This window comes from Oncorhynchus masou, chromosome 12 (assembly GCF_036934945.1).
Source record: "Oncorhynchus masou masou isolate Uvic2021 chromosome 12, UVic_Omas_1.1, whole genome shotgun sequence".
Lineage (NCBI taxonomy): Eukaryota > Metazoa > Chordata > Actinopteri > Salmoniformes > Salmonidae > Oncorhynchus > Oncorhynchus masou.
Genome location: NC_088223.1, coordinates 18,576,590 through 18,590,798, shown reverse-complemented (window position 1 = coordinate 18,590,798; position 14,209 = coordinate 18,576,590). Strand labels below are relative to the sequence as shown.

Here is a 14,209-nt window from a genome sequence, read left to right as displayed (position 1 = left end):
TGGATAATCTACATAGGCGTACAGAGGCCCATTATCAGCAACCATCACTCCTGTGTTCCAATGGCACGTTGTGTTAGCTAATCCAAGTTTATAATTTTAAAAGGCTAATTGATCATTAGAAAAAACATTTTGCAATTATGTTATCACAGCTGAAAAATGTTTTTCGAATTAAAGAAGCAATAAAACGGGCCTTCTTTAGACTAGTTGAGAATCTGGAGCATCAGCGTTTGTGGGTTTGATTACAGGCTCAAAATGGCCAGAAACAAAGACCTTTCTTCTGAAACTCGTCCATCTATTCTTGTTCTGAGAAGTGAAGGCTATTCCATGCGGGAAATTGCCAAGAAACTGAATATCTCGTACAACGCTGTGTACAACTCCCTTCACGAACAGTACAAACTGGCTCTAACCAGAATAGAAAGAGGAGTGGGAGGCCTCGGTGCACAACTGAGCAAAGAGGGCAAGTACATTAGAGTGTCTAGTTTGAGAAACATACACCTCACAAGTCATCAGCTGGCAGCTTCGTTAAATAGTACCCGCAAAACACCATTCTCAATGTCAACAGTGAAGAGGCGAATCCGGGATACTGGCCTTCTAGGCAGAGTTGCAAAGAAAAAGCCATATCTCAGACTGGCCAATAAAAATAAAAGATGGGTAACGGAACACAGACACTGGACAGAGGAAGATTGGAAAAAAGTGTTATGGACAGACGAACCGTAAGTTTTAGGTGTTTGGATCACAAAGAAGAACATTCGTGAGATTCAGACATTTTTTAAAGATGCTGGGGGAGTGCTTGACACTATCAGTCAAGCATGGTGGAGGCATTGTGATGGTCTGGGGGTGTCCCAGACCATCACAATCATACCATCATACGTACCCACCTTCGTCACACCCTGACCGAACCAAAATATAAAGAAAACAGAGATATCTCAGGTCAGGGCGTGACAGGAGTGCTTTGGTGGTGGTAAAATGGGAGATTTGTACAGGGTAAAAGGGATCTTGAAGGAAGGCTATCACTCCATTTTGCAACGCCATGCCATACCCTGTGGACGGCACTTAATTGGAGCCAATTTCTTCCTACAACAGGACAATGACCCAAAGCACAGCTCCAAACTATGCAATAACTATGTAGGGAAGAAGCAGTCAGCTCGTATTAGGTCTATAATGGAGTGGCCAGCACAGTCACCGGATCTCATCCCTATTGAATTGCTATGGGAGCAGCTTGACCGTACTGTAGGTAAGAGGTGCCCATCATGCCAATCCAACTTGTGGGAGGTGCTTCAGGAAGCATGGGGTGAAATCTCTTCTGATTACCTCAACAAATTGACAACTAGAATGCCAAAGGTCTGCAAGGCTGTAATTTCTGCAAATGGAGGATTCTTTGATCAAAGCAAAGTTTGAAGGACACAATTATTGTTTCAATTAAAAATCATTATTTATAACCTTTGCCTTGCAAAAGTATTCATCCAGCAGAGCTGAGCTTTACGGAAGAGTGTCCAGAAAAAAGCCATTGCTTAAAGAAAAAAAAGCAAACACCTTTGGTGTTCACCTAAAGGCATGTGTTCGACTCCCCAAACATATGGAGGAAGGTACTCTGGTCAGATGAGACTAAAATTGAGCCTTTTGGCCATCAAGGAAAATGCTATGTCTGGCGCAAACCCAACACCTCTCATCACCCCTAGAACACCATCCCCACAGTGAAGCATGGTGGTGGCAGCATCATGCTGTGGGGATGTTTTTCATTGGCAGGGACTTTGAAACTGGTCAGAATTGAAGGGATGATGGATGGTGCTAAATACAGGGGAATTCTTGAGGGAAACCTGTTTCAGTCTAAGAATACTGGTAAAGCAACACTCAAGTGGTTTAAGGGGAAACATTTACATGTCTTGGAATGGCCTAGTCAAAGCCCAGACCTCAATCCATTTGAGAATCTGTGGTATGACTTAAAGATTGCTTTACTCTAGCGGAACCCATCCAACTTGAAGGAGCTGGAGCAGTTTTGCCTTGAAGAATGGGCAAAAATCCCAGTGGCTAGATGTGCCAAGCTTATAGCAACATACCACAAGAGACTTGCAGCTGTAATTGCTGCAAAAGGTGTCTCTACAATGTATTTGCTTTGGGGGGTGAATAGTTATGCACGATCAAGTTTTCTGTTTTTTGTCTTATTTCTTGTTTGTTTCACAATAAAACATATTTTGCATATTCAAAGTGGTAGGCATGGTGTTGTAAAACAAATTATTTAAACCCCTCAAAAATCTATTTTAATTCCAGGTTGTAAGGCAACAAATAGGAAAAATGCCAAGGAGGTGAATACTTTCGCAAGCCACTGTAATTCCTATTCATTTTGCAACTCATTTCATGTATGTTTTCATGGAAACAAGGACATTTCTAAGTGACCCCAAACTTTTGAACACTAGTGTATGTTCTGTTATTTTATCTACATTATGTGTGCTTGCAGTATGTGTGCTTGCAGTATGTGCTTGCAGTATGTGTGCTTGTTACTGTTGCATGTACAGTGCCTTGCGAAAGTATTCGGCCCCCTTGAACTTTGCGACCTTTTGCCACATTTCAGGCTTCAAACATAAAGATATAAAACTGTATTTTTTTGTGAAGAATCAACAACAAGTGGGACACAATCATGAAGTGGAATGACATTTATTGGATATTTCAAACTTTTTTAACAAATCAAAAACTGAAAAATTGGGCGTGCAAAATTATTCAGCCCCTTTACTTTCAGTGCAGCAAACTCTCTCCAGAAGTTCAGTGAGGATCTCTGAATGATCCAATGTTGACCTAAATGACTAATGATGATAAATACAATCCACCTGTGTGTAATCAAGTCTCCGTATAAATGCACCTGCACTGTGATAGTCTCAGAGGTCCGTTAAAAGCGCAGAGAGCATCATGAAGAACAAGGAACACACCAGGCAGGTCCGAGATACTGTTGTAAAGAAGTTTAAAGCCGGATTTGGATACAAAACGATTTCCCAAGCTTTAAACATCCCAAGGAGCACTGTGCAAGCGATAATATTGAAATGGAAGAAGTATGAGACCACTGCAAATCTACTAAGACCTGGCCGTCCCTCTAAACTTTCAGCTCATTCAAGGAGAAGACTGATCAGAGATGCAGCCAAGAGGCCCATGATCACTCTGGATGAACTGCAGAGATCTACAGCTGAGGTGGGAGACTCTGTCCATAGGACAACAATCAGTTGTATATTGCACAAATCTGGCCTTTATGGAAGAGTGGCAAGAAGAAAGCCATTTCTTAAAGATATCCATAAAAAGTGTTGTTTAAAGTTTGCCACAAGCCACCTGGGAGACACACCAAACATGTGGAAGAAGGTGCTCTGGTCAGATGAAACCAAAATTGAACTTTTTGGCAACAATGCAAAACGTTATGTTTGGCGTAAAAGCAACACAGCTCATCACCCTGAACACAACATACCCACTGTCAAACATGGTGGTGGCAGCATCATGGTTTGGGCCTGCTTTTCTTCAGCAAGGACAGGGAAGATGGTTAAAATTGATGGGAAGATGGATGGAGCCAAATACAGGACCATTCTGGAAGAAAACGGAGTCTGCAAAATGGAGTCCGCAAAAGACCTGAGACTGGGACGGAGATTTGTCTTCCAACAAGACAATGATCCAAAACATAAAGCAAAATCTACAATGGAATGGTTCAAAAATAAACATATCCAGGTGTTAGAATGGCCAAGTCAAAGTCCAGACCTGAATCCAATCGAGAATCTGTGGAAAGAACTGAAAACTGCTGTTCACAAATGCTCTCCATCCAACCTCACTAAGCTCGAGCTGTTTTGCAAGGAGGAATGGGAAAAAATTTCAGTCTCTCGATGTGCAAAACTGATAGAGACATACCCCAAGCGACGTACAGCTGTAATCGCAGCAAAAGGTGGCGCTACAAAGTATTAACTTAAGGGGGATGAATAATTTTGCACGCCCAATTTTTCAGTTTTTGATTTGTTAAAAAAGTTTGAAATATCCAATAAATGTCGTTCCACTTCATGATTGTGTCTCACTTGTTGTTGATTCTTCACAAAAAATACAGTTTTATATCTTTATGTTTGAAGCCTGAAATGTGGCAAAAGGTCGCAAAGTTCAAGGGAGCCGAATTCTTTCGCAAGGCACTGTAACAGGAGTGTTAATTTGCTGTTTAACTTTTACACATCTCAAATATCAAGTGTTTTTTGTGTGTTTGTTTTTTTACACATGATCATTACTTGTTTCTCATTATTTGTTTGTCCAATCCAATTTTCTATTTCCTCACAATGTCTATTGCAAAATAAATTTAAATATTTTTGAATTCACATGTGAGAAAATCTTAAAATGTCATACCATTCATTTAATTTCTGTGACATTTCGCACTCAATCATGTTACGCACATTCTCTCAAATATTATTTCTAACAATTTCATACCTTTACCATTTCATCTGAACTTTCCCATGTTTTTGGTTTAATGTGTTTCCTCATCTGTGGTACTACATGTATCTTGAACCTAAATGGGTTCTTTGGCTGACCCCATAAGATAATCCTTTGAATAACCTTTTTTGGTTCCAGGTAGAACTCTTTCCACAGAGGGTTCTACATGGAACCCAAAAGGGTTCTACCTGGAACCAAGAAGGATTCTCCTTTGGGGACAGCCGAGTAAGCTTTTGGAATCCTTCTCTCTAAGAGTGTAGTTTTTTATGAGCCCTTTATCTATGCACATGAGTTTCCTCAAAACAATGATATTGAGGTGGAGTTGTTGTATGCAAATAAATGTGAACATCCACATTTTCACATTGAAATTATGGGTTTAATAACAACAGTTGAAAACATACTGTATCTCACTACCAACATGCTGTACGTTGAACAAGGTATTTGTCACTGTTCTCTAGTGGTACAATATTGTAACAACACCCTGATCGCAACATGACCTTGTGGTTGTTGTACAACAGTGGCTTTTGAAATTAAACCTTCCAATGACCAATGAAAGCCATGATTGCTTTGACTTGAATGGTAAATGAGGAATCCATTTGACTTTCTGTCCCCTTTGTGTTTTCATTTGATCATTCTTTTTTATCACTCATTTGCTTTCAACCATTTCACCCTGTTTTTTCTTTCGGCCACCCTCTGCCTCTGGCATTGCTTGGGTTGACCAGTCCATCCGCTGCAGCCTTTAATGTTGGATACGTGTTATTTTCATTATTTAGTCCCGAACCCCATGTCCCCATCCAAATCAGTGAGCCGACACAGCACCCCCAGTGAGACGGGAAGTCAGGACTCAGCCGATGGGGCCACAGCCGGCAGGTAGGCAGCCATTTTGTTTATATGACTGTTATTATACTTTATTATAACATATGGTTGAGTTGGAGTTACTGACCCAGAGTAAGACCAGGGCAAGAGCAACTGGAATATTGCGGAGATGATAATATAATGAGTATGATGCTTATCATCCAATACATCAGGGATGTTCTCTGAAATATTATCAATGACTGTTTAGATTCAGTAGTAATACATTTGTCATGAAAAGCGCAATATCAAATCAATATATTATTATTACTGTAGTATTACTGTAGTATTACTATAGTATTCCTGTAGTATCATATGATGCATCAAGGCAAGTCTTTGCTCAACTAAAAGTGCTTTACCTTGACTGCTGACAGAGATTTTATTTGAACTAATGGTCAAACATTTGTTAGAGTAATATTCCTTTAATGAAATGGTGGTTGTAGTTAAGTGACAAAACACTATAAGCATACAGTTTATCTATGCTTCTAGCTCTCTCACATATCTCTCTTTGTCTCTTTGTATGGGATCTGCAGGTATAGGTAAGGACCAATGTCAGTGAGGGTTGTTGTTGGATGTTGTGTCTTGTAGCTGTGGGTTTTGATACACTCTGTGTACTGTTATTTATCTCATTCTATCATGACATAAGCACAACTCGCAAAATAACATTTAATCTCTAAACTGTGTTATGTGAGTATCAATCAGACTCAGATTTGATTTACCATATCAAAACTCTCCCAACTTACTTTAGTTTTAAGGTATTTTAAGCCCAAATCCTAGTTTTTGGGAAAGATAGTTCTTTAAATGGATAACTTTTCAGAGAGCATCCTTGGTGAGCCACAAAATGTACTGTACATGCTAGAATGCTCTATAGATATCAACTTGATGCACATAATTCAACTCTCACTTCTCTGAAGAACATAGCCTCCAGGCTAACATAGCCTCCAGGCTAACATAGCCTCCAGGCTATGTTCCCAGGCGTCATGCTGTGGCACTGCTGCAACCCATGTGTCATACATGCTTATGTGTCATCATACAGTAGCTGACGTTCATCTCATTCTCACACACCAAACCAGCACTGATGACTAAATGCGACTGTGTGCTATCCGGTCCAATTGTGTGTACTGATATCTGTCAGATATCTGACACTGAGAAGGACCCACAGATCCGCAATAGTACAATCCCCCTAAAGAATTTAACTCTATTGTCCCGATCAGGCATGATGTGTTGGTCATCGACGGTGTCCCATGTTGAGTGTGTTCATTTATGACTGTGTCCCCTCTCAGGTCAGGGTTGTCTGGCGTTAGTAAGCATCAGGCACAGGCTCAGAGCGACAGGTAAGCATTTTCTACTCAGAGCAAGGAATGCTCAAGCCCAAGTTTTTCGCCCACAGACAGGACACACAAACAGACAGACAGACAGACAGACAGACAGACAGACAGACAGACAGACAGACAGACAGACAGACAGACAGACAGACACAGTGATACAGATAGACAGTGAATGTTATGGCAGGTGTGTTTCTGTCAGGCATAAAAAGCTACAAAGGGTTGTTCTTTCCCTCTTGGGTGACTGCTGCCTGACACCTGCTGTTTCCCTAAACCACTGGCTTGAAAGATTTCCACTCGCATGATTCAATAGAAGTCATTTCTCTGTGACAGATCTGACAAAACAGTCTTTTAGGGTGTCATCCCAGTTAAGACAGTCGGGACGAGTGACGCGGTTGACGCTTTACCGCGCTCTACTAGCATTGTGCATCTGTTAAAGTGGTAATGGGCATGTTCACCATTCCTGAAAGGTACCATTGAGAAGTGGTACGCGGGTCAAATATGCCAGCTACCCTGTCACAATTTGCACTTTGGGAGATGACTTTAGAGAAAGCTCCAGTTTGTTTATAAGCCACCCTGAATGATTGCCCCACAAACAAAAGCAAGCACAGCTTTATCACTAAGCATATACTGTATAAACAGAATATATTCTTAATACATGACATATGGGTGTTCTATATGTCATAGAACTGCTTTCATACAGTATACTGAATGTGATTGTGTACATGTATTGTGACTTGTGTATACTGTATGTGAAGATGCATACATTGTGTGTCCTGTATTGTTGGCACAAACTGGCATATATGAAATATGTAAATACAACATATCTGTTTGTAAAGCTATATATATGAAATATGTAAATACAACATATCTGTTTGTAAAGCTATATATTTGAAATATGTAAATACAACATATCTGTTTGTAAAGCTATATATATGAAATATGTAAATACAACATATCTGTTTGTAAAGCTATATATTTGAAATATGTAAATACAACATATCTGTTTGTAAAGCTATATATTTGAAATATGTAAATACAACATATCTGTTTGTAAAGCTATATATTTGAAATATGTAAATACAACATATCTGTTTGTAAAGCTATATATTTGAAATATGTAAATACAACATATCTGTTTGTAAAGCTATATATATGTCACGACTTCTGCCGAAGTCGTTGCCTCTCCTTGTTCGGGCGGTGCTCGGCGTTCGACGTCACCGGTCTTCTAGCCATCATTGATCCTTTTTTCATTTTCCATTGGTTTTGTCTTGTCTTCCCACACACCTGTTTTCAATCCCATTCATTACCTGTTGTGTATATAACCCTCTGTTTCCCCTCATGTCTTTGTCGGAGATTGTTTTATTGTCAGTGTAGTGTGTTTGTTGTATAGGTGCGCGTCGGGTCCTTGTACCCATGTTTGTTTGTTATGTACTTTTAGTGTTATGGAGCCTACTCCGTGGACTTTATTAAAAGACTCCATTTTACACTCCATTTGACTCTCCTGCGCCTGACTTCCCTGCCACCTATTACACCTATGCATGACAATATATGAAATATGTAAATACAACATATCTGTTTGTAAAGCTATATATATGAAATATGTAAATACAACATATCTGTTTGTAAAGCTATATATATATGAAATATGTAAATACAACATATCTGTTTGTAAAGCTATATATATGAAATATGTAAATACAACATATCTGTTTGTAAAGCTATATATATGAAATATGTAAATACAACATATCTGTTTGTAAAGCTATATATATGAAATATGTAAATACAACATATCTGTTTGTAAAGCTATATATATGAAATATGTAAATACAACATATCTGTTTGTAAAGCTATATATATGAAATATGTAAATGCAACATATCTGTTTGTAAAGCTATATATATGTATATGACATATGTAAATACAACATATCTGTTTGTAAAGCTATATATATATATATGTATATGAAATATGTAAATACAACATATCTGTTTGTGAAGCTATATATATATGTATATGAAATATGTAAATACAACATATCTGTTTGTGAAGCTATATATATATATGTATATGAAATATGTAAATACAACATATCTGTTTGTAAAGCTATATATATGAAATATGTAAATGCAACATATCTGTTTGTAAAGCTATATATATATGTATATGAAATATGTAAATACAACAAATCTGTTTGTAAAGCTATATATATATGTATATGAAATATGTAAATACAACATATCTGTTTGTGAAGCTATATACAGTAACAGTCAAAAGTTTGGACACACCTAGTCATTCAAGGGTTTTTCTTTATTTGTACCTTTACATTGTAGAATAATAGTGAAGAAGACATCAAAACTATGAAATAACATGTAGTAACCAAAAAAGTGTTAAACAAATCCAAATATATTTTAGATTTTAGATTCTTCAAAGGAAACACCCTTTGCCTTGATGACAGCTTTGCACACTCTTGGCATTCTCTCAACCAGCTTCACTTGAAATGCTTTTCTAACAGTATTGAAGAGTCACCACGTATGCTGAGCACTTGTTGGCTGCTTTTCCTTCACTCTGTGGTCCAACTCATCCCAAACCATCTCAATTGGGTTGAGGTCGGGTGATTGTGGAGGCCAGTTCATCTGATGACGCACTCAGCCTGGAGGTGTGTTGGGTCGTTGTCCTGTTAAACAAATGATAGCCCCACTGAGCGCAAACCAGATGGGATGGCGTATCGCTGCAGAATGCTGTGGCAGCCATGCTGGTTAAGTGTGCCCTGAATTCTAAATAAATCTAAGACAGTGTCACCAGCAAGCACCCCCACACCATCACACCTTCTCCTCCATGCTTCACGGTGGGAACCACACATGCAGAGATCATCCGTTCACCTACTCGAGACACGGCGAAAGGAACCAAAAATCTCACATTTGGACTCATCAGATCAAAGGACAGATTTCCACCGGTCTAATGTCCATTGCTCGTGTTTCTTGGCCCAAACAAATCTCTTCTTCTTAGTGGTGTCCTTTAGTAGTGGTTTATTTGCAGCAATTGGACCATGAAGCCTTGATTCACACAGTCTCCTCTGAACAGTTGATGTTGAGATGTGTCTGTAACTTGAACTCTGTGGAGCATTTATTTGCGCTGCAATTTCTGAGGCTGGTAAGTCTAATGAACTTATCCTCTGCAGCAGAGGTAACTCTGGGTCTTCATTTCCTGTGTCGGTCCTCATGAGAGCCAGTTTCATCATAGCGCTTGATGGTTTTTGCGACTGCACTTGAAGAAACTTTCAAAGTTCTTGAAATGTTTCGTATTGACCGACCTTCATGTCTTAAAGTAATGATGGACTGTCGTTTCTCTTTGCTTATTTGAGCTGTTCTTGCCATAATATGAACTTGGTCTGTTAACAAATAGGGCTATCTTCTGTATACCACCCTTACCTTGTCACAACACAAGTGATTGGCTCAAACGCATTAAGAAGGTAAGAAATTCCACAAATGAACTTTTAAGCAGGAACACCTGTTAATTGAAATGCATTCCAGGTGACTACCTCATGACGCTGGTTGAGAGAATGCCAAGAGTGTGCAAAGCTGTCATCAAGACAAAGGGTGGCTGTTTTGAAGAATCTTAAATATAAAATATATTTTGATTTGTTTAACACTTTTTTGGTTACTACATGATTCCAAATGTGTTATTTCATAGTTGTTATGTATTCACTATTATTCTACAAGGTAGATAATAGTAAAGTAAAGAACAACCCTGGAATGAGTAGGTGTGTCCAAACTTCTGACTGGTAGTGAATATGAAAGACGGAAAAACAACATATCTGCTTGTAAAGCTTCTGCACTGTTGCATTATGTTGCATTATGTTGCATTTTGCCCAACATAAGAGAGATCATATTATATATTAGTCCAACCATTTGGATTTTGAAGAACAGATACATCCTATTTATATTATTCTATACATAGTTATTAAACCATTTTCATATTACCATGACATTTTGTACAAATATTGTACATTGTCCCACCATCATTTCATATTCATCAAATAGATATTCTGATATTTGACCAAGAATCTATAACAGGGAGATAGATAGAATCATGTTAAAACCTAAACATTTTCCCCATTGAATTACCCAACTGTCATGTCCCCAATAAGTGATTATGTTTGTCCTATATGTCTCAGTGCCCTTGCATGTGTATTTCTGTCTAATGTTATTCTGTTAGACATGTGTGTGCATGCGTGTGCGAAGGTGTGGTTAGTTTCAATTCTGTTCCAATTCAGTCAATCAAGGAATCAATTTAAATTCCAAATCAAGAATGGAAAAATCCTCATTGAAAAGAGGATTTGGAATCTCAAGTAATCTCCTGATTCAACCGAATTGATTTGAACTGAAATGTACTTCAACCCAGCTCAGTATGTGTTGATCTGTGGGTTACTGCTGTGGCTCACCTAACCTGGCATGTGTTTTCCCTCCCTCTATTGCGCCCCCTGCTGCCCACCCGAGGACCCTGCAGTGGGACACTGACCCCTCTGTTCTGCAGCTGCAGGATGACTCCGAGCTAGGGTACATACCGGTTCCTCTCCTCTATCTCCTTCCCTTTTCCTTCTCTCTATCCATACTCCTCTTGGGGAGGTGTGTGGTTCAATCAGAGAATGGCTGTCTGAACACCAGGGGTGTATTCAGAGATGTGAAACAAGCAGATAGAAATACCATGAATAGAGTTGACTTGAGTCCTTACTCATGTCAAATTGGCATGGCTGTTCTATGCAATATATTTCTATCTGAATGTTCCACAACATTATTCCCTACTGAATTAAGCCCTGATGAGGCACTGCAGACGCGAAGGACTGAATCACCATATTTAATGTCTCAGTGTTTTATGCATGAATGTACCAGTGTGTGTGTGTGTGTGTGTGTACCGGTGTGTGTGTGTTGGTCAGCAGTGCTGATGTGTGTAGCATGATGTACTACAGTACCCATAGTGCTCTGTGACCCACTACTTCCTGTCTCACTCCATCCAGGCGCAGGATGCATAGACTGGGGGCGTCTAAGATCACACAGGTGGACTTCCTACCCAGAGAGGTGGTGTCGTATTGCAAAGAGACTCAGACGCCCATCACTGGCACTACCCATCTGTCCGAGGGTGAGTATGTAAGGTGTGCTTGCGTGCGTGTGTGTGTGTGTGCGTGTGTGAGTATTTTATAATCAACATAACACAGCACTATCGTTCTCTCGATTGCTCCCTCTTTACATCATACCCTCTAAAAAAACTATAAAAACAACACATACTCTACAGTTGAACCATTTTCATATTTTTTATGATTACATTAAAACCATGTGAAAACAGAGAAGTCCACATTGCCATTACTGTCAGATGGGCGGTAGGCCTTACTGCCTGGCTTGATCCACAGTCTGTAAACCTGTAGTGATTTATATCCATTTGACCGACACAGCCCTTCATTTGCTGAGAGAGGGAAGGAGAAGAAAATGAGAAAGAGCAGAGAGTGAATGAAAGACAAGGAGAGAGAGAGCAGGAGGAGGCTTTTTTTTAAGAGATGCCTGCCTGGTTGTCTTTACTCTGGCTGCCTGGAATCAGAGAGAACAGGCACTGCATTGACTCCCAGCTCTAAGTAGATGCAGAGTGACTGTCTGGGGGTAATACAAAATGGCTGCCGCTGTCAGAGGAGAGGAGCATCACCTGGAATGGTGGCTGTATCTGTCTCTGTCTATGTCTCTGTCTCATCAGACTAACTTAGAACTGAGACACTACATTTGGATTCTGTTTCATCTGGATTTGGTTTGAAAGAAAATGTTTTGGAATATTTGATACATTTAATGTGAAATTGGTCAATTGAATTGAATTATACTTGTTTGATAAAGTGTTAACCTTCTACTGCGGTGGGCTAATTCAGGGCCACACAGAGTGATTCTTGGTAGTCTTAAACAAATATACTTTGAAACAAATGATACACCTCACACACATGACTATGGGCTTAAACAAAAGAAGACACCTGTACCATGTCAGATATAGAGTTGAAATGTATTACATTTTGACTTTCCATCCCAATATTACACTTTATATACATCACAGATGACTGAAATATAACACAACCGCTTGACATAGAAACACTGGATTTTCAGCGTTTTTTTTAACATAATGTTTATTAATTATGAAATTATGAAAAATATGAATAACATTCCACCCATGAGGCCAAAGAGGGGGCTTTTGTCATTGACTGCAGGAAAGGGCTACTTTGTTATAGATATCATTTTTCATCATTCTATAATTTTCATCATTAATGTGGCCATGGATTCAGGAAATTATTGGCTTCCACACAATTCCACATTCACAACTAAAGAAGTTGGTTTAGCTAATGCTTTGTGACATGTTTCCCTTAGTGTGTTCCAGCTGCTACTCTACCATTATTATTAACATGTGCTGGGATATAATACTCAACCAAATCATTTATTTTTTTAATATATGGAGTCCACAGGAGGAGTCCAAAAAACAATATAAAATGCAGATGGTTGGAGAGAAACAGAGAGAGAAAGAAAGAAAGTGCCAGAGAGGAGTGAGAGAGAAAGTGACAGAGCGAAGGAAAGAGGAGTGAGAGAACGTGACAGAGAGAAGGAGAGAGGAGTGAGAGAGAAAGTGACAGAGAGAAGGAGAGAGGAGTGAGAGAGAAAGTGACAGAGAGGAGAGAGGAGTGAGAGAGAGGAGAGAGGAGTGAGAGAGAAAGTGACAGAGCGAAGGAGAGAGGAGTGAGAGAGAAAGTGACAGAGAGAAGGAGAGAGGAGTGAGAGAGAAAGTGGGAAAGAGAAAGAGATAGTGAGAGAGAGATACTGTAGAAAGAGAGAGAGAGAGAGAGAGAAAGGAACAGAGTAAGAGAGAGATACTGTAGAAAGAGAGAGAGAGAAAGAGACCGAGTAAGAGAGAGAGAGAGAGAGAAAGTGGGAGAGAGAAAGAGATTGAGAGAGAGCGCCAAACATATCCATTTGGAACAAGCCAATAACAATGCCAGCATAGTATTTGCATAACACTGTGTGGTAGCTAGCCATAATGTACAGCATCGATTCTATCCCACTTATTTGCTCTGTCCTGGTCCTCCTTACCATCAAGCACTTGGGTCTGTACAGAAATGACAGTTACTGTAAGTGTAGTATTGTCTCACAAAATGGAACCTCATGTCATTCCCTGCATGGAATCTGAGAGTGTTCTTTTTTTCTCTCCTCCTTCCTCCCCCCCCTTCCTTCCTTTCCCCCTCTCCCACCATCTTCTCCTGGCTCCTTGATCCCTCTGTTGGCTCCAGCTGGTGACCATGTGATCTCAGACTTCCTGTCATTATAATTGATGTGTTTTTATTCTTTCCACTTCCTTGAAGCCTGATCAGAATTAAAATGGCTATTTGGAATTTCCTGTCAAAGGCGGGGTCATTTACTCAGCAAGTGCAACCACTGACAACCCCTTTGATTGGCCGTTGCCCTTAGCGATGCAAGCTCCATGCAGTTTGTTTTCTTCTCCTCTCTTCTCCAACCCCCCCTGACCCCCAACTCCCCACCTCTGGTCCAAGAACCGGTTTGAGAAAGGAGGAGGTG

The 14,209-nt window shown here is 39.6% G+C and overlaps 1 protein-coding gene across 4 annotated transcripts in view; it reads left to right on the top strand.

The window, feature by feature from the left end:
• Positions 1–14,209, top strand: part of LOC135549647 (cytoplasmic dynein 1 intermediate chain 1-like) — a 135,404-nt gene that overhangs the window by 3,365 nt on the left and 117,830 nt on the right. The window contains exons 4-7 of one of the 4 annotated variants that reach the window (XM_064979809.1): positions 5,211–5,307; positions 6,573–6,623; positions 11,117–11,176; positions 11,635–11,756. In XM_064979809.1, the coding sequence (XP_064835881.1) occupies positions 5,211–5,307; positions 6,573–6,623; positions 11,117–11,176; positions 11,635–11,756 (330 nt within the window). Of the gene's footprint in view, positions 1–5,159; positions 5,308–6,572; positions 6,624–11,116; positions 11,177–11,634; positions 11,757–14,209 lie in introns of all 4 variants that reach the window. The other 3 variants (XM_064979808.1, XM_064979811.1, XM_064979810.1) reach the window with 3 other exon arrangements.